Raw genomic sequence first — 26,547 nt, 5'->3', positions numbered from 1 at the left:
GGGAGAGAGAGGGAGCCAGAGGTGGGGATGGGGACGAGAGAGTGAGCGAGGGGTTTCCAGGGGGTGCGTGGTGTTGTCTAGGAGCACCGGGGAGGAGCCAGGCAGGCAGGGAGGGAGGAGGTGGCCAGCGTGTGGCTTCGCGCGCCGGGCACGCGCCCCTGCCTACTCGCGTGAGGAGGAAGGTGACAGAGGGGCTGCGGTGGTGGGCTGGGCCGGCTTTGGTGGGCTACACAGGTAGGTGGCCAAGTAAGTGACCCAGGTAAGCGTTCTCTCTCTCTTTTCTAAATTGTTTCTGTTTTCTAATTTCTGTAATTGTGGCTTTAATAAAAATGCCAGGGCATTTCCAAAAATCATGAAACTACTCAATGTCACTGTTCGGAATATTTCCAACAACAAACATTTCAGTTTGTGATTATTTAAGCATTTAAAATATTATTTAGCAATTAAATGCCCAAATGCAAATAACATATGATTTAATTCAAAAATCCAGAATGGCCTAGAAAAATGTGCACCATTTTTGTCAGAGGTTTAAGACCAAGGCAAAGATGATGAACATTTTAGGAGGGCATTTCAGGTTCATTGAAAATGATTTTATCTTGAACATATTTGATTTGATCTGGTGCTAGGGTTTGATCAGTCCCCATTTCAAGTTCATTTGAAAAGTTAAACATGATGCACACATGAAGGGCTAGCCTACTGCATACCAGGACCAGGGATGTGACAAAGGATTTGATGGACTATGGAATAAGGAGTGGCAAGAGCCTAAGCTTGGGGATGCCCAAGGCACCCCAAGGTAAAATTCAAGGACAAACAAAATCCTAAGCTTCATCCCCTCTTTCGTCTTCGTCTATCGGTAACTTTACTTGAGGCTATATTTTTATTCACCACTTGATATGTGTTTGGATTGGAGAGTCTTGTATGATTTGAGTCTTTGCTTTTTAGTTTACCACAATAATCCTTGCTGTACACACCTTTTGGGAGAGACACGCATGAATCGTGATTTATTAGAATACTCTATGTGCTTCACTTATATCTCTTGAGCTAGACAATATTGCTCTAGTGCTTCACTTATACCTTTTTAGAGCACGGCGGTGGTTTTATTTTATAGAAATTGTTGATCTCTCATGCTTCAATTATATTATTTTGCGAGTCTTTTAGAACAGCATGGTAATTTGCTTTGGTTATAAAATTAGTCCTAATATGATGGGCATCCAAGATGGATATAATAAAAACTTTCATATAAAGTGCATTGAATACTATGAGAAGTTTGATTATTTATGATTGTTTTGAGATATGAAGATGGTGATATTAGAGTCATGCTAGTAGAGTAGTTGTGAATTTGAGAAATACTTGTGTTAAAGTTTGTGATTCACGTAGCATGCACGTATGGTGAACCGTTATGTGATGAAGTTGGAGCATGGTTTATTTATTAATTGTCTTCCTCATGAGTGGCAATTGGGGACGAGCGATGGTCTTGTCCTACCAATCTATCCCCCTAGGAGCATGCGCATAGTACTTCGTTTAATAGATTTTTGCAATAAGTATGTGAGTTTTTTATGACTAATGTTGAGTCCATGGATTATACGCACTCTCAATCTTCCACCATTGCTAGCCTCTCTAGTACCGCGCAACTTTTGCCGGTACCATACACCCACCATATACCTTCCTCAAAACAGCCACCATACCTACATATTATGTCATTTCCATAGCCATTCCGAGATATATTGCCATGCAACTTTCCACTGTTCCATTTATTATGACACGCTCCATCATTGTCATATTGCTTTGCATGATCATGTAGTTGACATCATATTTGTGGCAAAACCACCGTTCATAATTTTTTCATACATGTCACTCTTGATTTATTGCACATCCTGGTACACCGTCGGAGGCATTCACATAGAGTCATATTTTGTTCTAAGCATCGAGTTGTAATTCTTGAGTTGTAAGTAAATAAAAGTGTGATGATATTCATTATTAGAGCATTGTCCCATGTGAGGAAAGGATGATGGAGACTATGATTCCCCCACAAGTCGGGATGAGACTCCGAACAAAAAAAAAGAGAAAATAAAAAAGAGGCCATAAAAAAAGTGAGAAGGCCCAAATAAAAAAACAAAGAGAGAAAAAGAGAGAGAAGGGTAAATGTTACTATCCTTTTTCAACACTTGTGCTTCAAAGTAGCACCATGATATTCATGATAGAGAGTCTCCTATGTTGTCACTTTCATATACTAGTGGGAATTTTCATTATAGAACTTGGCTTGTATATTCCAATGATGGGCTTCCTCAAAATGCCCTAGGTCTTCGTGAGCAAGCAAGTTGGATGCACACCCACTTAGTTTCTTTTTGAGCTTCCATACACTTATAACTCTAGTGCATCCATTGCATGGCAATCCCTACTCAATCACATTGATATCTATTGATGGGCATCTCCATAGCCCGTTGATACGCCTAGTTGATGTGAGACTATGTTCTCCCTTTTTGTCTTCTCCACAACCACCATATTCTATTCCACCTTAGTACTATATACATGGCTCACTCTCATGTATTGCGTGAAGATTGAAAAAGTTTGAGAACATCAAAAATATGAAACAATTGCTTGGCTTGTCATCGGGATTGTGCATGATTTAAATATTTTGTGTAATGAAGATAGAGCATAGCCAGACTATATGATTTTGTAGGGATAGCTTTCTTTGGCCATGTTATTTTGAGAATACATGATTGCTTTCTTAGTATGCTTGAAGTATTATTATTTATGTCAATATTAAACTCTTGTCTTGAATATTTCGGATCTGAACGTTCATGCCACAATATAGAGAATTACATGGAAAAATATGTTAGGTAGCATTCCACATCAAAAATTTTGTTTTTATCATTTACCTACTCGAGGATGAGCACGAATTAAGCTTGGGGATGCTTGATACGTCTCCAACGTATCTATAATTTTTTATTGTTCCATGCTATTATATTATGTGTTTTGGATGTTTAATAGGCATTTATATGCTATTTTATATTATTTTTGGGACTAACCTATTAACTGAGGGCCCAGTGCCAGTTTTTGTTTTTTTGCCTATTTTAGAGTCTCGCGGAAAAGGAATGCCAAATGGAATGAAACCTTTGCAATGATCTTTCTTGTACCGAAAGCAAACCAAAAGACTTGGAGATTAAGTCGGAGACGCGACGAGGAAGCCACGAGGCAGGAGGGCACGCCCCCACCTTCCCTCATGGCTCCCGTGACCTTGTTCCTTCGCCTATATATACTCTTATACCCTAAAAACATCCAAGAGAGCCACAAAACCACTTTTCCACTGCCGCAACCTTCTGTACCCGTGAGATCCCATCTAGGGACCTTTTCCGGCGTCCTGCCGAAGGGGGATCCGATCACGGAGGGCTTCTACGTCAACACCATTACCTCTCCGATGAAGCATGAGTATTTTACCACAGACCTTCGAGTCCATAGTTATTAGCTAGATGGCTTCTTCTCTCTCTTTGATTCTCAATACCATGTTCTCCTCGATGTTCTTGGAGATCTATTCGATGTAATATTCTTTTGCGGTGTGTTTGGCGAGATCCGATGAATTTTGGATTTATGATCAAGATTATCTATGCATATTATTTGGTTCTTCTCTGAATTATTATATGCATGATTTGATATCTTTGCAAGTCTCTTCAAATTTTTGGTTTAGTTTGGCCTACTAGATAGATCTTTCTTGCAATGGGAGAAGTGCTTAGCTTTGGGTTCAATCTTGTGGTGTCCTTTCCTAGTGACAGTAGGGGCAGCAAGGCACGTATAGTATTGTTGCCATCGAGGATAAAAAGATGGAGTTTTCATCATATTGCTTGAGTTAATTCCTCTACATCATGTCATTTTGCTTAATGTGTTACTCCGTTCTTTATGAACTTAATACTCTAGATGCATGCTGGATAGCGGTCGATGTGTGGAGTAATAGTAGTAGATGCAGGCAGGAGTCGGTGTACTTGACACAGACGTGATGCTACTACCTCGTGAGCATGCGTTGGTTTTCCCTTGAAGAGGAAAGGGTGATGCAACAAAGTAGCGTAAGTATTTCCCTCAATTTGAGAACCAAGGTATCAATCCAATAGGAGATAACACACAAGTCACCTAGTACCTGCACAAACAATCAAGAACCTTGCAACCAACGCGATAAAGGGGTTGTCAATCCCTTCATGGTCACTCGCAAAAGTGAGATCTAATAGAGATAGTAAAGTAAATATTTTTGGTATTTTTGTTGCATAGATTGGAACGTAAAGATTGCAAAATAGTAAACGAGATGCGAAGTAAATAAAGAAGATGTAATATGATAGAAAAGAGACCCGGGGGCCATAGGTTTCACTAGTGACTTCTCTCAAGATAGCATGTATTACGGTGGGTGAACAAATTACTGCCGAGCAATTGATAGAAAAGTGCATAATTATGAAGACATCTAAGGCAATGATCATAAACATAGGCATCACGTCCGTGTCAAATATACCGAAACGATTCTGCATCTACTACTATTACTCCACACATCGACCACTATCCAGCATGCATCTAGAGTATTAAGTTCATAAGAACGGAGTAACGCATTAAGCAAGATGACATGATGTAGAGGGATAAACTCAAGCAATATGATATAAACTGATATGTCTCCATCGTATCTATAATTTTTGATTATTCCATGCCAATATTATTCAACTTTCATATACTTTTGGCAACTTTTTATATTATTTTTGGGACTAACATATTGATCCAGTGCCAGTTCCTGTTTGTTGCGTGTTTTATGTTTCGCAGAAACCCCATATCAAATAGAGTCCAAACGGGATAAAAAAGGACGGAGAATTATTTTGGAATATTTATGATTTTTGGGAAGTAAAATCAACGCCAGACAGTGCCCGAGGTGGCCACGGGGCAGGGAGGCGCGCCTGCCTACCCTGGGCGTGCCCCTGACCCTCATGGGCCCCTCGTAAGGCAGTTGCTGCTCTTCTTTGGCCGCAAGCAAGCTAATTTTTGGAAAAATATCTGGGCAAAGGTTTCAATCCAATCGGAGTTATGGATCTCTGGATATAAAAGAAACAGTGCCAGGGCAGAATCTCAGAACGTAGAAACAGAGAGAGACAGAGAGAGAAATCCAATCTTGGAGGGCATCTCGCCCCTCCCACGCCATGGGAGCCAAGTACCAGAGGGGAAACCCTTCTCCCATCTAGGGAGAAGGTCAAGGAAGAAGAAGAAGAAGGTGGGCTTTCTCCCCCTTGCTTCCGGTGGCGCCGGAACGCCGCCGGGGGCCATCATCATCACCGCGATCTTCACCAACACCTCCGCCATCTTCACCAACATCTCCATCACCTTCCCCCATCTATATTGAGAGGTCCACTCTCCCACAACCTGCTGTACCCTCTACTTGAACATGGTGCTTTATGCTTCATATTATTATCCAATGATGTGTTGCCATCCTATGATGTCTGAGTAGATTTTCGTTGTCCTATCAATGATTGATGAATTGCTATGATTGGTTTAATTTGCTTGTGGTTATGTTGCTGTCCTATTGTGCCCTTCGTGTCGCGCAAGCGTGAGGGATTCCCGTTGTAGGGTGTTGCAATATGTTCATGATTCGCTTATAGTGGGTTGCATGAGTGACAGAAGCATAAACCCGAGTAAGGGGGTTGTGGCGTATGGGATAAAGGGGACTTGATGCTTTAATGCTATGGTTGGGTTTTACCTTAATGATGTTTAGTAGTTGCGGATGCTTGCTATAGTTCCAATCATAAGTGCATATAATCCAAGTAGAGAAAGTATGTTAGCTTATGCCTCTCCCACATAAAACTTGCTATCGGTCTAGTAAAGTAGTCAATTGCTTAGGGACAATTTCACATCTCCTACCACCCCTTTTCCACACTCGCTATATTTACTTTATTGCTTCTTTATCTAAAAAGCCCCTAGTTTATATTTACGTGCTCTTTATTATCTTGCAAGATATCCTACAACACCTACAAAGTACTTCTAGTTTCATACTTGTTCTAGGTAAAGCGAACACTAAGCGTGCGTAGAGTCGTATTAGTGGCAGATAGGACTTGAGAGAATATTTGTTCTACCTTTAGCTCCTCGTTGGGTTCGACACTCTCACTTATCGGAAGAGGCTACAATTATCCCCTACACTTGTGGGTTATCAAGACCTTTTTCGGGCACCGTTGCCGGGGAGTCATAGCATGGGGTGAATATTCTCGTGTGTGCTTCTTTTCTTTATCACTAAGTAATTTTTATTTGCTGTTCTTAGTTGTTTTCTATCTTTAGTTATGGGTAGGAAACGCAAAATACCAAAAAAATTAGTTGTACCTACGAAACCAATGGTTGAAGAACCACTCAAAATCTATCACACTCCTGAAGCTTTTTACTTGGATCATCTTCGATCCCTTTATGCTCGTGCTGAAACCCCAACTAGCTTAGTTGAGGGCAAATCTTTAGATGAGCATGCTTGTTATGTGCAACACTGTATATCTGAAGAAGGGAAACTTTTACTGGATCAAATTCATTGTTTGCAATGCTATGCTTGGAATTCATGTGAAATATATGATGTTACTTGTTGTTCTGAAAACCCTAAGAAACACCTTCCCTACCAATGTGAGTTTAGTGATAATGGAATAGTATCTTCGTATGCTAAGGGTGTTTATAATTACTATGATGTTCAACAAATTGAAGAATTTGTTGCTTTTAAGGGTGCTTATGAAATTGCTTCTTTGATTGAAAAGATGATGCTACTCTTTACAAATCTGAAAATTTGGCCATACTTAAATATTGCTATGATAATTATGCTTCTAATGCCTATGTTAAACCATATATTGAGGACTCCTCCGCTGTCCAAGAAGAGACTAATATTTTGCAGGAGTCTATGGAAGAAGAAATTATTGAAACTGTGAGCTCATTGGATGAAAAAGATGATGAGGAGAGCGAAGAACAAAAGGAGGAAGGGAGGATTAGCTACCCGTGCCCACCTTCTAATGAGAGTAACTCTTCAACTCATACATTGTTTAATTCCCATTCGTGCTTACCGAAGGATGAGTGCTATGATGACTGTTATGATCCCTTTAATTCATTTGAAATATCCCTTTTTGATGATGCTTGCTATGCTTGTGGCCAAGGTGCCAATATGAATTATGCTTATGGAGATGAACCTGCTATAGTTCCTTATGTTAAACATGAAATTGTAGCTATTGCACCCACGCATGATAGTCCTATTATCTTTTTGAATTCTCCAAACTACACTATATCGGAGAAGTTTGTTCTTATTAAGGATTATATTGATGGGTTGCGTTTTACTACTACACATGATGATTTTGATAGATATAATACGCATGTGCTTGCTGCTCCTACTTGCAATTATTATGAGAGAGGAACTATATCTCCACCTCTCTATGTTTCCAATATGATAAAATTGCAAGAAAATGCTTATACTATGCATTGGCCTTTACTATGTGCGCATGAATTGTTCTTTTATGACATGCCGATGCATATGAAGAGAGTTAGACTTCGTTGTTGCATGATATATGTTACTTTGTGCTCACTACTAAATTACAAATCATTGTTAATTAAAATTGGTTTTGATATACCTTGGGATCCGGGTGGATTCATTACTTGAGCACTATATGCCTAGCTTAATGGCTTTAAAGAAAGCACTGCCAGGGAGACAACCCGGAAGTTTTAGAGAGTCATTTATTTCTGTTGTTTGCTTTCAATTTGTCTAAAAACAAAAAAAATAAAGAGGGGAACCCAAAACTTTTCAAAAAGGAAAGTGAAAGTGAGAGAGACAAGCATTGTTGAAGTGGGAGAGCTCCTTGAACTTTGTTCATGCTCACGGAAACTTTGTGAATCTTAATTACAGAAACTTTTTATCAAAAATAATTATCCCCTTGTACAATTCCATTATATTATAAAAATAATTTTCCAAGGTTTGCCTTTAGGATGTTTACAATGCTTGTTGGTTTGTGCGGTGCAGGACAGAAACTTTGACTGTAGTGCGTGATTTTACATTTTTTACTGGAACATCAAATGGTTCTGATTCTTCTTGCACTGTCTTGCTGTACAAATTTTTTATTTGTCCTAATTTTGGTAGAATTTTTGGGGTACCAGAAGTATGGTGAATGTTCAGATTTCTACCGACTGTTTTGTTTTTAACAGATTCTGTTTTTGATGCATAGTTTGCTTGTTTTGATGAAACTATCAATTTCTATCAGTGGATTAAGCCATCGAAAAGCTATATTAAAGTAGACACAATGAAAAAACAAAATATGAATTGGTTTGCAACATTACTTAGAGTTGTGATTTGCTTTATTATACTAACGGATCTTACCGAGTTTTCTGTTGAAGTTTTGTGTGGATGAAGTGTTTGATCGAGGAGGTCTCGATATCAGGAAAAGGAAGAGAGGCAAGAGCTCAAGCTTGGGGATTCCCGAGGCACCCCAAGTAAATATTCAAGGATACTCAAGCGTCTAAGCTTGGGGATGCCCCGGAAGGCATCCCCTCTTTCTTCAACAAGTATCGGTATGTTTTCGTATTCGTTTCATTCATGCGATATGTGCAAGTCTTGGAGCGTATTTTGCATTTAGTTTTCACTTTTCTTTTATGCACCATGATGGTATGAGATAGTCCTTGGTTGATTTATAGAATTCTCATTGTACCTCACTTAAATCTTTTGAGTATGGCTTTATAGAACGCTTCATGTGCTTCACTTATATCATTTGAAGTTTAGATTGTCTGTTTCTCTTCACATAGAAAACCGCCAATTGTAGAATACTCTTTTTCTTCACTTATATTTGTTAGAGCGTGGGCATATCTTTTTTAGAAAGAATTAAACTCTCTTGCTTCAATTATATCTATTTAGAGAGATGACAGGAATTGGTCATTCACATGGTTAGTCATAAAATCCTACATAAACTTGTAGATCGCTAAATATGATATGTTTGATTCCTTGCAATAGTTTTGCGATATAAAGGTGGTGATATTAGATTCATGCTAGTGGGAGACTGTGGATTAGTGGAAATACTTGTGTTGAGGTTTGTGATTCCCGTAGCATGCACGTATGGTGAACCGTTATGTGATGAAGTCGGAGCATGATTTATTTATTGATTGTCTTCCTTATGAGTGGCGGTCGGGGACGAGTGATGGTCTTTTCCTACCAATCTATCCCCCTAGGAGCATGCACTTAGTACTTTGTTTAGATGGCTAATAAATGTTTGCAATAAGTATGTGAGTTCTTTATGACTAATGTTGAGTCCATGGATTATACGCACTCTCACCCTTCCATCATTGCTAGCCTCTTCGGTACCTTGCATTGCCCTTTCTCACCTCGAGAGTTGGTGCAAACTTCGCCGGTGCATCCAAACCCCGTGATACAATACGCTCTATCACACATAAGCCTCCTTATATCTTCCTCAAAACAGCCACCATACCTACCTATCATGGCATTTCCATAGCCATTCCGAGATATATTGCCATGCAACTTCCATCATAATCATATACATGACTTGAGCATTCGTTGTCATATTGCTTTGCATGATCGTAAGATAGCTAGCATGATGTTTTCATGGCTTGTCTGTTTTTTTTATGTCATTGCTACGCTAGATCATTGCACATCCCGGTACACCGATGGAGGCATTCATATAGAGTCATATATTTGTTCTAGTATCGAGTTGTAATATTGAGATGTAAGTAAATAAAAGTGTGATGATCATCATTATTAGAGCATTGCCCCAGTGAGGAAAGGATGATGGAGACTATGATTCCCCCACAAGTCGGGATGAGACTCCGGACTTAATGAAAAATAAAAGAGGCCAAAGAAGCCCAAATAAAAATAAAAAAAGAGGCCAAAGAAGCCAACCAAAAAAATAAAAATAAAATAAAAAAATGAGAGAAAAAGAGAGAGGGGGCAATGTTACTATCCTTTTACCACACTTGTGCTTCAGAGTTGCACCATGTTCTTCATATAGAGAGTCTCCTATATTGTCACTTTCATATACTAGTGGGAATTTTCATTATAGAACTTGGCTTGTATATTCCAATGATGAGCTTCCTCAAATGCCCGAGGTCTTCATGAGCAAGCAAGTTGGATGCACACCCACTTAGTTTTCAGTTTGAGCTTTCATACACTTATAGCTCTAGTGCATCTGTTGCATGGCAATCCCTACTCACTCACATTGATATCTATTGATGGGCATCTCCATAGCCCGTTGATACGCCTAGTTGATGTGAGACTATCTTCTTCTTTTTTGTCTTCTCCACACAACCTCCACCATCATATTCTATTCCACCCATAGTGCTATACCCATGGCTCATGCTCATGTATTGCGTGAAAGTTGAAAAGGTTTGAGAACATCAAAAGTATGAAACAATTGATTGGCTTGACATCAGGGTTGTGCATGATTTGAATATTTTGTGTGATAAAGATGGAGCATAGCCAGACTATATGATTTTGTAGGGATAACTTTCTTTGGCCATGTTGTTTTCAAAAGACATGATTGCTTTATTAGTACGCCCAAAGTATTATTGTTTTTATGTCAAATGATAGACTATTGCTTTGAATCACTCGTGTCTTAATATTCATGCCATGATTAGATTACATGATCAAGATTATGTTAGGTAGCATTCCACATGAAACATTATCTTTTTTTATCATTTACCTACTCGAGGACGAGCAGGAATTAAGCTTGGGGATGCTGATACGTCTCCATCATATCTATAATTTTTGATTGTTCCATGCCAATATTATTCAACTTTCATATACTTTTGGCAACTTTTTATATTATTTTTGGGACTAAGATATTGATCCAGTGCCCAGTGCCAGTTCCTGTTTGTTGCATGTTTTACGTTTCGCAGAAACCCCATATCAAATGGAGTCCAAACGGGATAAAAACAGACGAAGAATTATTTTGGAATGTTTATGATTTTTGGGAAGTAAAATCAACGCGAGACGGTGCCCAAGGTGGCCACGAGGTAGGGGGTGCACCCCTGACCCTCGTGGGCCCGTCGTAAAGCGGTTGCTACTCTTCTTTGGCCGCAATAAAGCTAATTTTTGGAAAAATATATGGGCGAAGGTTTCAATCCAATCGGAGTTACGGATCTCTGGATATAAGAAACGGTGCCAGAGCAGAATCTGAGAACGGAGAAACGGAGAGAGACAGAGAGACAAATCCAATTTCGGAGGGGCTCTCGCCCCTCCCACGCCATGGGAGCCAAGGACCAGAGGGTAAACCCTTCTCCCATCTAGGGAGAAGGTCAAGGAAGAAGGATAAGAAGGGGGGGCTTTCTCCCCCTTGCTTCCGGTGGCGCCGGAACGCCGCCGGGGGCCATCATCATCACCGCGATCTTCACCAACACCTCCGCCATCTTCACTAACATCTCCATCACCTTCCCCCATCTATATTGAGCGGTCCACTCTCCCACAACCCGATGTACCCTCTACTTGAAAATGGTGCTTTATGCTTCATATTATTATCCAATGATGTGTTGCCATCCTATGATGTATGAGTAGATTTTCGTTGTATCGGTGATTGATGAATTGCTATGATTGGTTTAATTTGCTTGTGGTTATGTTGCTTTCCTATTGTGCCCCCCGTGTCGCGCAAGCATGAGGGATTCCCGCTGTAGGGTGTTGCAATATATTCATGATTCGCTTATAGTGGGTTGCTTAAGTGACAGAAGCATAAACCCGAGTAAGGGGGTTGTGGCGTATGGGATAAAGGGGACTTGATGCTTTAATGCTATGGTTGGGTTTTACCTTAGTGATCTTTAGTAGTTGCGGATGCTTGCTAGAGTTCCAATCATAAGTGCATATGATCCAAGTAGAGAAAGTATGTTAGCTTATGCCTCTCCCACATAAAACTTGCTATCGGTCTAGTAAAGTAGTCCATTGCTTAGGGACAATTTCACATCTCCTACCACCACTTTTCCACACTCGCTATATTTACTTTATTGCTTCTTTATCTAAACAGCCCCTAGTTTATATTTACGTGCTCTTTATTATCTTGCAAGCTATCCTACAACACCTACAACGTACTTCTAGTTTCATACTTGTTCTGGTAAAGCGAACACTAAGCATGCGTAGAGTCGTATCAGTGGCAGATAGGACTTGAGAGAATATTTGTTCTACCTTTAGCTCCTCGTTGGGTTCGACACTCTTACTTAACGAAAGAGGCTACAATTATCCTCTACACTTGTGGGTTATCATAAACCCCTTCTTTTTATCCTCAGTGGCAACAATACAATGCGCGCCTTGCTGCCCCTACTGTCACTGGGAAAGGACACCGCAAGATTGAACCCAAAGCTAAGCACTTCTCCCATTGCAAGAAAGATCAATGTAGTAGGCCAAACTAAACTGATAATTCGAAGAGACTTGCAAAGATATCAAATCATGCATATAAGATTTCAGAGAAGAACCAAATTATATTCATAGATAATCAAGTTCAAAAATCCACAATTCATCAGATCTTGGCAAACACACCGCAGAAGAGTATTACATCGAATAGATCTCCAAGAACATTGAGGAGAACTTTGTATTGAGAATCAAAGAGAGAAGAAGCCATCTAGCTAATAACTATGGACCCGAAGGTGTGTGGTAAACTACTCACGCTTCACCAGAGAGGCAATGGTGTTGATGTAGAAGCCCTCCATGATCGATTCCCCCTTCGGCAGATCGCCGGAAAAGGCCCCAAGATGGGATCTCATGGGTACAGAAGGTTGTGGCGGTGGAAAAGTGGTTTCATGACTCCCCCTGATGTTTCTAGGGTATAAGAGCATATATAGGCGAAAGTAGTACGTCGGTGGGGCTACGAGGGGCCCACGAGGGTGGGGGCACGCCTACCCCCCTGGGCATGCCCTCCTGCCTTGTGGCCTCCTTGTAGAGTCCCAAACTTCAACTCCAAGTCTTCTGGATTGCTTTTGGTCCAAGAAAGATCCTCGCGAAGGTTTCATTTCGTTTGGACTCCGTTCGATATTCCTTTTCTGTAAAACACTAAAATAGGCAAAAAAAAAACAGAAACTGGCACTGGGCCTCCGTTAATAGGTTAGTCCCAAAAATAATATAAAAGAGCATATTAAAGACCATTAAACATCCAGAACAGTTAATATAATAGCATGGAACAATCAAAAATTATAGATACGTTGGAGACGTATCAGATGCCTATGTTCATGATCATTGCCTTAGATGTCATTATAACTATGCATTTTTCTATCAATTGCTCGGCAGTAATTTGTTCACCCACCGTAATATTTGCTATCTTGAGATAAGCCACTAGTGAAACCTATGGCCCCCGGGTCTCTTTTCCATATTACTGAATCTCGTTTACATCTTTGTAGTTTCTGATCTACTATTTTGCAATCTTTACTTTCCAATCTATAAACCAAAAATACCAAAAATATTTACTTTACCATTTATTTATCTCTATCAGATCTCACTTTTGCAAGTGACCATGAAGGGATTGACAACCCCTTTTATCACGTTAGGTGCAAGTTGTTGATTGTTTGTGCAGGTATTCGGTGACTTGTGTGTTGTCTCCTATTGGATTGATACCTTAGTTCTCAAAACTGAGGGAAATACTTATGCTACTTTGTTGCATCACCCTTTCCTCTTCAAGGGAAAACCAACGCAAGCTCAAGAGGTAGAAGCGGGTTGGTGGAGTAATTGGGTAGCCCTTGCCAAATTGGATCGATGAGAGGAACATCATCAATATAAAACCACTCCGAGTTCCATCCTTCGGGATCTTTCTATGGGGTCCCAATTGGGTACTCTGTCCCAGCTATTTGCCATACTTCGGCGCCGCCCACCTCAAATATGGATCCCTCTCAGAGACAGAAAAACTTCCTCCACAAGTCAAAGTGGGCTTCGCAGCTCAAAAATATCTCGCACGGGGCTATAAAGCCAGAGATGTGCAATATGGACCCCGGAGTGAGGTTGTGGAGCTGGATCCCATAGAACTCCAACAAACCCCATAAAAAGGGATGGATAGGAAAGCCCAAAGACATACCCTGTCCTCCTTATTCAGGGCGGGGGAGTTCTTGGCAAGGGCGCAGCCATCGATGTCATTGAGACTGGCGCGGACGGGAACCAAATGTGCTGGGGGGGAGGAAACATTGTGTCTGCAAGCGCCTCAGCTGGAACTGAATAACTTGACCAATCGCCTGGGAGTGGACCGTGCGGGCACGAGGATGAACCTGGTAGGTCAGCCATGGCACTAGGAGATTTCTTCGGTGTTGTTCCTTATGAAAGGGGGAAGGTAAACTATCCTGCGTGCCTCTGGATCTACAAATGGGCGCTTACCTTGGAGATGGAAGGACAGGCTCGCAAAAAGATGGCATTGGGTCGCCCGCCTTCTGAAAAGATGCATGATGCTCTGGTGGTCCCACCTTGATCTCATGATATCTTTGGAGCCGAGAGTCTTGAACCTATCCGGGCCTGAGCACATTAGTCCGGGTTCCAGATAGGGTTCGGCCATATTGACACAGCTCCAAACTGGATAGAGGAATAGAAGAACTCATCTCGCAAGCCAGCGATCTGAAGATTCTAGAGGACAATCCCCGGCGTTGGAGGCAAGTTCGAAGGCTAATGAGGGAGTTACGGACTAAGGGGTCCTCAAGGTGCCGACCCATCAATATGGGTTGGACTGGTGAAGCCGTATAGCAACAGGTGATTTATGAAGCCGTGGTGTGCCCTCCAAGTCAAGGATAGGCAGGATCTATTTATCCCTTATTGTAATCTATCTCTGGTAACCCTAACCCTATCGGTGTCTATATGAATCGAGGGTTGTAGTCTTTAGAGGGGGGAGATATTCATCACCTCATCGCCTTAGGGTTTAGCTCATGATGATCTCGAGGTAGACCTACTCTGTAAACCATACTATACATCCAATATAATCAAGCAGGACGTAGGGTATTACCTCTTCGAGAGGGCTTGAATCTAGGTAAACACTGTGTTTGTCGTCCCTTGTTCCCCATCGATCGTAGATCCGCAGCTCGGGACACCCTACCATGAGGTGTGCCAGTTTTGACACCGACAACAACATAAATGGTCAGCCAGATCAAGGTGTGTGTGATTGACGACATACAGTTCACTCAGATGAATTGTTTCTGATTAGGCAAAACAAAAGAAATGGTTAGACAGATCAAGGTGTGTGTCATAGAGGGCAAACAATCCACTCGGATGAACTGTCTACTTTGAGCCAAGAGAACAGAAACGGTTCAATTTAACAAGATGTGTGTGATATGCGGCAAACAGGTCTGTAATTAGAAATGTGTGCAAAGATAGATAATAACACAGACGATTGCTGCTAATAAGACGTGTGTTGTGCAATGGGATTGCATACAGAACAACATATATATAGCCCTAGACACTTATAAGGACATGGTTGCATAACCAAATTAAACATCGAATTACATAGGTGGCTATTACACACATGACATTTAATTGCACCCACCAAAGTAAACTATTACATGCATAATTATATAGGTGGCTACTACACACATGACATTTCCACACACCAAAGTAAACTATATATTGCATGCATGATTAACTAGGATAAACAATCATCTGATATCATCATCTACTTCTTGTGACGCTTGCCTCCACTGCTCTCCTGGTGGCTCGATCCGGGCTCGTAGATTTTGGGAACGAGGCAGTTCCTCATGTCAACGATCCGCGTGTGCATCTTGTAGCATGTGTACACGCTCGTGGCCGCGAACCTGAGGTGAGGTTCATCCAGTTGCCACACCCAGGCCCCGTGCTAGGATACGGGACGTGTTCTATTGGCATTCTGCTTCATCTTTTCGTAGTAGGGGTCGATGATGGCCGAGGCGAGTTCAACAAGTGAGTCATTCTTCGTGCTACCCCAGACCTGGTAGTGTCCACGGATTTCGACAAGCTTCTTGCAGGCCAAGCCCGTAACCCTGAGCGCTTTTACATCGTCGGTGGTATCCACCGTAGCGAACTTGTAGTGGGTGCCATTGACAAACCTGGCGAAACAGTCGTAAGGCTCTGTGGCCATGCAGAAGTGATAGATGAGGACATGATGGCGCACGCACAACTGGGCGACGACAACCTTCTGATTTATGTTGGGACGACTGCTTGTGTACTGGAGGTCGATGCCGACCACCTTGTACTTAAATACCCACCAACTATACACATACCCATACCCATGGCCATTATATCGAATAAAAATACACGCATACTAGAAGTATTAACCTAATGAAAATATACATATACCCGAGGTATTATATGTACTGAAAATGTAAACATAGCCGAGGTATTATAACTAATAAAAATTGGATATATCTCGGTCATTCTAAACGAAACGAATGTTGAATGCCCAACTGTGATATCTGTTGGTGCATACTGAAGTCCCCGAAAAATGCATACTCAAATTTTTTATCTGTATGTACATACCTCGATGTGAAATTTATTGATATATACCCATAAATAAAACTACTTTTCGATAGGTGGATACATGTACGTAAATTAAATACCTCGACACACGATACGTACATTACAATAAATATGAAGAACTATACAACATTACCCCATAGAGATGTATTTGAGGTACGGATACTCGAGTAATATAACAACAGGTATGGTTATCACATACCTCCAACAATTTTTGCCATTCTACTTTTAAAGTGTTTTCCCTATACCATACTACAGGTACATGCACTATATTTTGGTAACTTTTTATGCATTGATGAGTATCCATTAGTATTGAAATCATAAATACTCTCTTCGTTTCAATTTATAAGTCTGCGCGTATACCTAGGTTGTCAATTTTATTACTCTAATATAAACTATATAGCACAAAACTTATACTTTTTGAAAATAGAACATCTGAAGTTTATATTGGTATATTTTTTGTAATATATGACTTGTATTACGTTGGTCAAATTGACAACCTAAGAGTACGCACACGCCCTGTAAACTGAGAGAGAGGGAGTAGTTTCCATGCATACACTCGCATGCTTGCCATTACTTTCGCTTACTACCATATATATACTCATAACGGGTTTACTCACTAGTACTTGAATCAACGGTAGCAAGTCACCATCTAACGGCTAGGAGATAAGGTGTCCAGACACTTAGATGTCCCAAATGGCCGTCATATATATATATATATATATATATATATATATATATATATATATATATATATATATAAGAAAATAGGTTAGTACTCCTGCGTGTACGTACTCTTAGGCAGGGTCGCTTGATGTTTTGTTCGCCCGTGCGATGGCTCCACCGCGGCCTTTTTCTTTTTCTTTTTTATACTTAAAATAATAGTACGTGCAAAACACCAACTAAACAGGTCATTGCTCCGATTTTGCCGGGGTGTTTATTTTTATGTCTGGACCATCTTATCCACTTGAGCGCCTATCGATCTCTCCTACCATCTCGGCGGCGGCGGCTCGCAGCTTGAACCACGATAGTGGCCGTGAAGAGAAAAGCTCGCTCGACAGCGTCTTCCATTGGCCGTGGCTCTTCTTCTCGCCGGCCATGGGCCCACGGCGACAACTACAATGGCCAGGTTCGTTTCCGTCGCGCGGCAGCCATACTCAGAATCAAATCAGCTGTTCGCTTATGTATCCTCTTCTTTCGGCTTCCAGGTGGCCGTAACGCCCGCCGCGTCGCTAGTTGATGAGCATCATGCCCAAGAATACTGGCGCCCAGTTCATCCCGATCGATGGTGGAGTCTTGTCCGAGCCTTCCAACCGTAAGCAGCTGGTTTTGAAGCCTACCAAGGCACCAATCAAATCCACATTTGCATACATAAATTCCTAATGGCAGCAACTTAATCCTGTTGAGCGGCAATGATTCTACCGGCTACTCCTTCGTCTAACTCGTTTTTCATGTAAACATGGCAGAAACCACCCTAGATCTGGTACGCGTGTGCAGTATTTTCTGCATTTATTTCTTCTGATAATGGAGTGGTCATTGTATTAGGATACCAAGTTATCATCTCATGTTTTGTGAAGATGATCTAAATCCATCATACCGCGAGTGCAATTCTAGTAAACTAAATCCATCATACCGTGAGTGCAGTTCTAAATCAATATACCACTAGTTAAATGAGTACACTGTATAGACATCCACCATGGTTTAATTGCCGTGGCCACTGGCTAATTGATTGGAGAATCACTTTCTCTCACCCCAGCTGCCTAATTAAACTGTTATTCTAAAAGATCTACACAAATTTTGAAGCTCTTTTTACTCAGTTTCTATGCGGATGTGTGATGCACCTAGTGTAGTTTTTCCGTATACGTAGCCAGTGACTTGGACATATTGTGTAATTATACCGTGTTTTTTCAAGCAAGTCTAACTGATGTTGCGAATTGTTTTCCAGATTATCCATGGATCAATACATGTAGATTTGTGTGACTGCGGAACACCTTCATGTGATCTGCAGAAGCATACTTGTGTTATCTGCAGTTTTCTGGAAGACATATTCCTTCTTTGTTCCATGTTTTGCAGCATTTAAACCTTTTTTTAAAAATGTAGGAGGACCTCCGGCCTCTGCATCTGGACGATGCATGCGGCCACTTTATTAATTATTCACATGAGAACTTATAAAGGCATACAACAGTAAGACTAAAGCCACCATCTAAGTAACATATGTCGCTACTCCTATCCACTTGATGAAAGGATGCTGATAGTCTAGGCCTAATACCAAACAGACCTCGCAGCCAAACCTAAACATCTAAGACATGAGGTCCCAACCAAGACGCCTGCCGGGTATGGGCACCTACCAGTCCGGCGCATTTCTCAACCAGGACACCTGCCGGGTATGAGGCCGCCGCAGCCACCTGCCACCAATCCATCTTCAGAGCTGCACTATTGCATCTATCGTGCCATGTCTCTCTGCCATCGACGCCACCACGACGCCAGACAGCGTCGTCCTCCTTGAAGGAAATATGCCCTAGAGGCAATAATAAAGTTATTATTTATTTCCTCATATCATGATAAATGCTTATTATTCATGCTAGAATTGTATTAACCGGAAACATAATACATGTGTGAATACATAGACAAACATAGTGTCATTAGTATGCCTCTACTTGACTAGCTCGTTGATCAAAGATGGTTGTGTTTCCTAGCCATAGACATGAGTTGTCATTTGATTAACAGGATCACATCATTAGGAGAATGATGTGATTGACTTGACCCATTCCATTAGCTTAGCACTTGATCGTTTAGTATGTTGCCATTGCTTTCTTCATGACTTATACATGTTTCTATGACTATGAGATTATGCAACTCCCGTTTACCGGAGGAACACTTTGTATGCTACCAAACGTCACAACGTAACTGGGTGATTATAAAGGATCTCTACAGGTGTCTTCGAAGCTACATGTTGAGTTGACGTATTTCGAGATTAGGATTTGTCACTCCGATTGTCGGAGAGGTATCTCTGGGCCCTCTCGGTAATGCACATCACTATAAGCCTTGAAAGCAATGTAGCTAATGAGTTAGTTGCGGGATGATGCATTACATAACGAGTAAAGAGACTTGCCAGTAATGAGATTGAACTAGGTATTGAGATACCGACGATCGAATCTCGGCCAAGTAACATACCGATGACAAAGGGAACAACGTATGTTGTTACACGGTTTGACTGATAAAGATCTTCGTAGACTATGTAGGAGCCAATATGAGCATCCAGGTTCCGCTATTGGTTATTGACTGGAGACGTGTCTCAGTCATGTCTACATAGTTCTCGAACCCGTAGGGTCCACACGCTTAAAGTTCGGTGATGATTGGTATTATGAGTTTATGTGTTTTGACGTACCGAAGGTAGTTCAGAGTCTCGAATGAGATCGGGGACATGACGAGGAGTCTCGAAATGGTAGAGACATAAAGATCGATATATTGGACGACTATATTCGGACTTCAGAAAGATTCCGAGTGATTCGGGTATTTTTCGGAGTATCGGAGAGTTACGGGAATTCGCCGAGGAGTATATGGGCCTTATTGGACCATACGGGAATAGAGGAGAGAGGCCGAAAGGAAGCAGGCGCATGCCCCCCCCCTCCGGTCCGAATTGGACAAGGGGTGCAGCCCACTTTTCCTTCTCCCTCTCCCCCTCTTTCCTTCTCTCCTACTTCGGAAAGGAAAGGGGAATCCTACTAGGACTTGCACACTTGGCGCGCCCTCCTCTAGCGCCGGCCTCTCCCTTCCTCCTTTATATACGGGGGCAGGGGCTCCTCTAGACACAACAATTGATCTCTTGATCTCTTAGCCGTGTGCGGTGCCCCCCACCACCATATTCCACCTCGGTAATATCGGAGCGGTGCTTAGGCGAAGCCCTGCGTCGGTAGCATCACCAACACCGTCATCACGATGGAACTCTCCCGCAAAGCTCTGCTGGATCGGAATTCGTGGGACGTCATCGAGCTGAACGTGTGCTGGACTTGGAGGTGTCGTACGTTCGGTACTTGATCGGTCGGATCGTGAAGACGTACGACTACATCAACTGCGTTGTGCTAACGCTTCCGCTTTCGGTCTACGAGGGTACGTGGACAACACTCTCCCCTCTCATTGCTATGCATCACCATGATCTTGCATGTGCGTAAGATTTTTTTTGAAATTACTACGTTCCCTAACAGTGGCATCCGAGCCAGGTTTATGCGTAGATGTTATATGCACGAGTAGAACACAAGTGAGTTGTGGGCGATACAAGTCATACTGCTTACCAGCATGTCATACTTTGGTTCGGCGGCATTGTTGGATGAAGCGGCCTAGACCGACATTATGCATACGCTTACGCGAGACTGGTTCTACCGACGTGCTTTGCACACAAGTGGCTGGCGGGTGTCAGTTTCTCCAACTTTAGTTGAATCGAGTGTGGCTACGCCCGGTCCTTGCGAAGGTTAAAACAGCACTAACTTGAAGAAATATCGTTGTGGTTTTGATGCATAGGTAAGAACAGTTCTTGCTCAGCCCGTAGCAGCCACGTAAAACTTGCAACAACAAAGTAGAGGACGTCTAACTTGTTTTTGCAGGGCATGTTATGATGTGATATGGTCAAGACGTGATGAGATATAAGTTGTTGTATGAGATGATCATATTTTGTTGAAGTTATCGGCAACTGGCAGAAGTCTTATGGTTGTCTCTTTATTGCATAAGATGCAAGCGCCAAATAATTGCTTTACTTTATCACTATGCGATAGCAATAGTTGCAAGAGCAATAGTTGGCTAGACGACCATGTGATGACACATTGATATAGATTAAGATGATGAAGATCATGGTGTCATGCCGGTGACGATGGAGATCATGACGATGTTTTGGAGATGGAGATCAAAGGCACAAGATAATGATGGCCATATCATGTCACATATTTTGATTGCATGTGATGTTTATCTTTTATACATCTTATTTTGCTTAGTTTGACGGTAGCATTATAAGATGATCTCTCACTAAATTTTAAGGTATAAGTGTTCTCCCTGAGTATGCACCGTTGTGAAAGTTCTTCGTGCCAAGACACCACATGATGATCGGGTGGATAAGCTCTACGTTCAAATACAACGGGTGTAAGACAGTTTTGCACATGCAGAATACTCAGGTTAAACTTGACGAGCCTAGCATATGCAGATATGGCCTCGGAACACTGCGGCCGAAAGGTCGAGCATGAACCATATAGTAGATATGATCAACATAGTGATGTTCACCATTGAAAACTACTACATCTCACGTGATGATCGGACATGGTTTAGTTGATTTGGATCACGTGATCACTTAGATGATTAAAGGGATGTCTATCTAAGTGGGAGTTCTTAAGTAATATGATTAATTGAACTTTAATTTATCATGAACTTAGTACTGATGGTATTTTGCAAATGATGTTGTAGATCAATAGCTCGTGTTGTTGCTTCCCTGTGTTTTATATGTGCTTCTAGAGAAAACTAAGTTGAAAGATGATAGTAGCAATAATGCGGACTGAGTCCGTGATCTAAGGTTTATCCTCATTGCTGTACAGAAGAATTATGTTCTTGATGCACCGCTAGGTGACAGACCTATTCCAAGAGCAGATGCAGACGTTATGAACGTTTGGCTAGCTCAATATGATGACTACTTGATAGTTTAGTGCATCATGCTTAACGGCTTAGAATCAGGACTTCAAAAACGTTTTGAACATCATGGACCATATGAGATGTTCTAGAAGTTGAAGTTAATATTTCAAGCAAATATCCGAGTTGAGAGATATGAAGTCTCCAACAAGTTATATAGCTAAAAGATGGAGGAGAATAGCTCAAGTTATGTTGCAAAGCTCAGATATCCATCACGCGAAGGATCCAAAGCTGAAAATTATTTCTTTGCATCTATCAAATGCGCCAAAAGATATGAGTCCCAGATTTCCATATGTCAGATACTTACGACGCAAGAGAGTTTGCCCGACAACTTTGTTAGTTAGGATCTCCGCCTATATATTTTTCTTTTTAATATCACTTTGACAAAAAAAAAATTAGACCTAAAATAATTCAGCCGTTTGCAGAACCCCTTTTGGTAGTTGCCAAAACTACAACATATAGGGAACTACATTTGTGAGTACCGAGTTGATCAAAATAGATCACTTCAGCATATATTTCTGTTGAAACAGAAACATGTTAGCATCTCTAGGCGATCCCTTATAATCGGATAGAGGAGTAAATTTTCACTTTTTCTTCTCTAACATGCACCTAACCGATCTCCTAAAAACGTTAGAGAAAGATAATTTGTAATCCGCGGCCGGCCCGACCCTTAAATATAATTGTTGCGCACCACTTTAGTATAAATTCCCAACTCCCACCGCTTCACCCTATTTATTCCACTCCGCCCAAGCCCCGCCAGCACGCTCCCAAATCCACTCTAGCACCGGCCCGTCGTCCAAAATGGTCGGATCCAGCCGCCACAGATTAGAATCGTCGATCCACACCGCCAAGCGCAGTCCCAAGCTCGTGGTCGTGGTGGCATGTCCTCCTTAGCGGCGGCACGTCCCGGTTTTTTGACCTACCGCCGCCGCTACCGCTGCCATAGAAGAAACCTCGGCGTGCGGGTGGCGGAGATCACCGAGCGCAAAACCCACAAGCGCATTTGGATAGGCTCATTCCAATAGGTGGTGCAGGCAACACCAGAGTACGACATCATGTCGGCGCGCCTCCACGACGCAAAGGCACGACAGAAATTCCCCGGCGGCTTGCCACGGCGGCTTGCCACAATTGACCGGTCGACCTCCGCATCGAATAGATCCGGTAAAACGACAGATCCCAAAAAATATTTTCCAGGTCCCGGCATACTGAGTCAGTTTAGTGAAAAAGGGTTTCCCCCCGCTTTGTATTCCAAAGCAACCAACCGATACATTCAAGGATAGGTGCTGGGGCGGAAGCAGCACTATCACACCCAAAAGAAACGAAAGAGAAACAACAAGAGAAAAGAATGCCGACAACGGCGGATCGACGGAAACGAAGAAGCCTCACGACCACCGCGCCCACCGAAGATCTCCAATCAAGCTCCAAGGCTCCGAAGACTGGTACCAGTCAGCACCTCCAAGAAGGACCGCGACGATGACGACGCTGCTGCCAAGGGTTTCCCTCGGTACACAACGAGGCGAGAGGAAGGGTCGCCCCCGACGCCCTTCAGGAAGGTCCGGCAGCACCCGCTGGCGTCGCCGTGTCGGTGTCGGACAGGCCGACAGGGGTTTCCCCCGATCCCAACCTTCACCTGGAATGCTCCAGAGCCTGCCACCAAACCGACCACCATCTTACGCCACCATGGTCAAGAAGCCTCCACGCCGTCTTACTAGGGCACCACGAAGTGAGGTCTACACAACAAGGGATAGGAGCCGGGACTAGGGGCCGCAGCACCGTCGGCACGCGAGAGGGCACAACCTCCACCGTCAACGACGGTAGCCTACCGGACACAGTAGCAGGAGCATACCAGGCCCATGGGCCCACAGGCCCGGCCGGGAACTCCATGCCCGTAAAGCTGCCGCCATCGCGCTGTAGCAAGCACGCCGTCGGCATCGCCGCCTCAAGTCCGAGCTGCTCCTCCTCCTCACCACACAGAAGACGACGAAGCCACGCCGGGGACCGGCCCGCTAGGACCCAGATGGGGCCGGAAAGGCCCATATCTGGGCCGAGGGCGCGTCGCCGGCCACCGCACGCCACCACGCCGCCCTGCCGCCAAGGGCAGCACCGCCACCGTGCCTATCGCCGGCAACCGCCGCCGGGTCGCCGCCCAGCCGAGCTTCACCGCCGCCGTCACCAGCCCCGGGAAAGAGACGAACGCGCGGGTACAGACGGGCTCGCCGCCGCAGGCAGCACCCAGGCCAGCGCCGGGGCACTCGCCGCCGGCGGCGGGGGAGATCTCACGGGGGTGGGGCAGAGGGGAAGGGGAGGGGTGCGCCGCCCCGGCCACCTCCCGGGGACGCAGCGCAGGGGCGGGAACGGGAGGGGGAAGAGGGGGCGGGGAGGGCCGGGGCGCGCGAGCCGGCAGCCTGGCGGCGGCGGGAGGGGGCTAGGGCGCCGCCGGCAGCGGCGGCGGAACCCTAGCGGGAGGGAGCGGGGCGCGGGAAGAGAGGTAAGTTCGTAGGAAGTGCATGCCCCCGTTTTCGGGGGACTTCTACTGAGTCAGTTTCATACTGCAAAAACAGTTTACAAGGAATCATAAATTGATTTTATAGTATCGAGATATAAGGGATCTGCTAGACAGGTAAAAACATATTGCTGTTCCCCATGTCTATTTGTGCACCCAACAAACGCAATGCTTCTACGTTAGCTCTTGGAAATCAGTATCATCAGTTTCAGAATCTTCATAAAATAAATCAGTTCCTGAATATGTACAGTTAACTCCTGTACGATTCTTTTCATATAAATTAACAAAAAAATGCAGGCGGATGCACAGCATGGCTACAAGAATTCTATCCTTTGGATAGTTGACAGGGTAGCAAGCAACAAGAAGCATGCTCACTGCCGAAAGAATTGCTTTATATACACACAACAAAAAGAAGGAAAAGGTGTAATTTCTTCAGAAAGAGAAAGGTGTAACTCTAGCCTACGCGAATGAACAAAGATTCCCTACTCCTAAGCTCGAGTGGATGTACTCATCTGGACTTCTGGATGATTAGCATCACGAGAATCTCGCGACTTCTCCATCTCTCTCGCAATCTGGATGTCATTGGGCATGAAATGTTCCCTGATGGCCTTTGCAGCAAAATGAGGGATCATTCCAACCACAATCACCGCAAGAAGCAATGCCCAGAACAATGCAGTTCCCATCACCTCATAGATTGCCCTGTGGTTCAGTTAGAGAATCAGAAATCATGTAGGTTTCCTTTTTTCCAATAGGCGAGCAAATAATAAGGAACAATAAGGATGAGTATGTACCAGAAACCGGGCAAGGTGGGTATGGAGTCTATGATGATGACGCAAACCCATGTCGCCACAATACTGCCCCATATTGTTGCATGAGTGATCCAAGTCCATCTGATGACATCCATGGCAAGGTGAATGTTGACAAGAATGACAACAGACAGTGTCCACAGGTCTCCGAGGCTGGCGCTGTCGATTGCGCTGTTTTTGTATGCGAGGTAAGGGATGAAGAAAACTGCGACGCTCTGCCAAACAGAGTCCACCATGATGAAAATGAATAGTCTTAGGTTGTAACTCTCCTCGCGCTGCCCCGCACCGTAGAGTTGGGGGTATTTCAGCAATGTCCTTCGGCTCAGATCCTTGTCGAGAATGGCGACAATGACAGTCGGCGCAGAGGTATAGACCACAGAGTATAACACACTGCTCCACTCATTTATTGCTGTTGACAGGGTATAACCAGTGTAAAGTACATACCTGCAATGGTTATCGTGGTTTAGGTATATTTCTAGATGCAGAATGAACGAACCTGGTAATAAAGGGAATGCACTTACCAGAAAAGCACAAAGACAAAAGTAGCATTTCTGTAAAAGTTGTATAGGATCATGTAGCTCATCCTCTGGTAGTTCCAGTGGCCATGAACTAAGAGATATTTACCCAAAACCACCACATTATGGGCTAGGGTAACAGATCGGTACCACATTTGAGGTAGTTCACAAAAAACCACCAACAATGAGGCTAATCTGTAACGCGGAGCACTGATTCTTTGTTTTAGCCCAGGAAACAGCGAATCCGACAGGTGGGTCCCGCCTGTCGGGCTGACGTGGCGCGTGCTGACGGACGCCGTTAGACGGCGAGAGACGGCCGTTTCGGCGCGCCCGTCTACTAGGTCAAGCCGTTCCCTTCCCCCGCTCGATTCAGTCCACTCCCTCGATTCAGTCCTTCCCCGCTCCGCTCCAATGGCGACCAGCTCCGGCGGCGACGGCGCACACGGAGTCGACGGAAGCGGCGACGGCGCACTCTGCGGCGAGGGCGGTGGTACTACGTCAGGGCAGAAGCTGCTGCGCTCGCAATGCGTAGTCATCGCCCCCCACACCGATGGCGGCTGCGACGGCGACCTAGATCCAGAGTCGGCCGCGGCGGCGGGCCTGTCGCCGGAGCCTGCTACCGAGGAAGCAGCTTCGCAG

The 26,547-nt window shown here is 43.5% G+C and overlaps 1 protein-coding gene and 1 long non-coding RNA gene across 2 annotated transcripts; one reads left to right on the top strand and one right to left on the bottom strand.

Moving 5' to 3' along the window:
* The first annotated feature begins 17,347 nt into the window (after positions 1-17,347).
* On the top strand, positions 17,348-18,047 carry LOC119293659. Its single transcript, XR_005143175.1, has 2 exons — positions 17,348-17,546; positions 17,626-18,047. It is a non-coding gene; the product is annotated as an uncharacterized LOC119293659 (long non-coding RNA).
* Positions 18,048-24,851: 6,804 nt separating this feature from the next.
* On the bottom strand, positions 24,852-26,000 carry LOC119293658 (phospholipid-transporting ATPase 1-like). Its single transcript, XM_037572045.1, has 3 exons — positions 25,915-26,000; positions 25,379-25,837; positions 24,852-25,286 (listed from the first exon to the last, which is right to left on the bottom strand). Exons 1-3 carry the CDS (start codon positions 25,974-25,976, stop codon positions 25,076-25,078), a joined length of 732 nt encoding a protein of 243 aa, XP_037427942.1. The 5' UTR covers positions 25,977-26,000; the 3' UTR covers positions 24,852-25,075.
* Positions 26,001-26,547: the final 547 nt, after the last annotated feature.

Source organism: Triticum dicoccoides, chromosome 4B, assembly GCF_002162155.2.
Source record: "Triticum dicoccoides isolate Atlit2015 ecotype Zavitan chromosome 4B, WEW_v2.0, whole genome shotgun sequence".
Taxonomy (NCBI): Eukaryota; Viridiplantae; Streptophyta; class Magnoliopsida; order Poales; family Poaceae; genus Triticum; species Triticum dicoccoides.
Note: the sequence above shows the minus strand (reverse complement) of the source record. Positions and strands in the feature narration are given on the sequence as shown.

What these genes read in the sequence shown, in the direction of transcription:
- LOC119293658 (XM_037572045.1), bottom strand. Translation starts at nt 25,976, where the DNA reads ATGAGCTACATGATCCTATACAACTTTTACAGAAATGCTACTTTTGTC. An exon ending in TTTGTCTTTGTGCTTTTCTG is followed by an intron (nt 25,838 to 25,914) that starts GTAAGTGCATTC and finishes TAACCATTGCAG; the next exon opens with GTATGTACTTTACACTGGTT. An exon ending in CCCACCTTGCCCGGTTTCTG is followed by an intron (nt 25,287 to 25,378) that starts GTACATACTCAT and finishes ACTGAACCACAG; the next exon opens with GGCAATCTATGAGGTGATGG.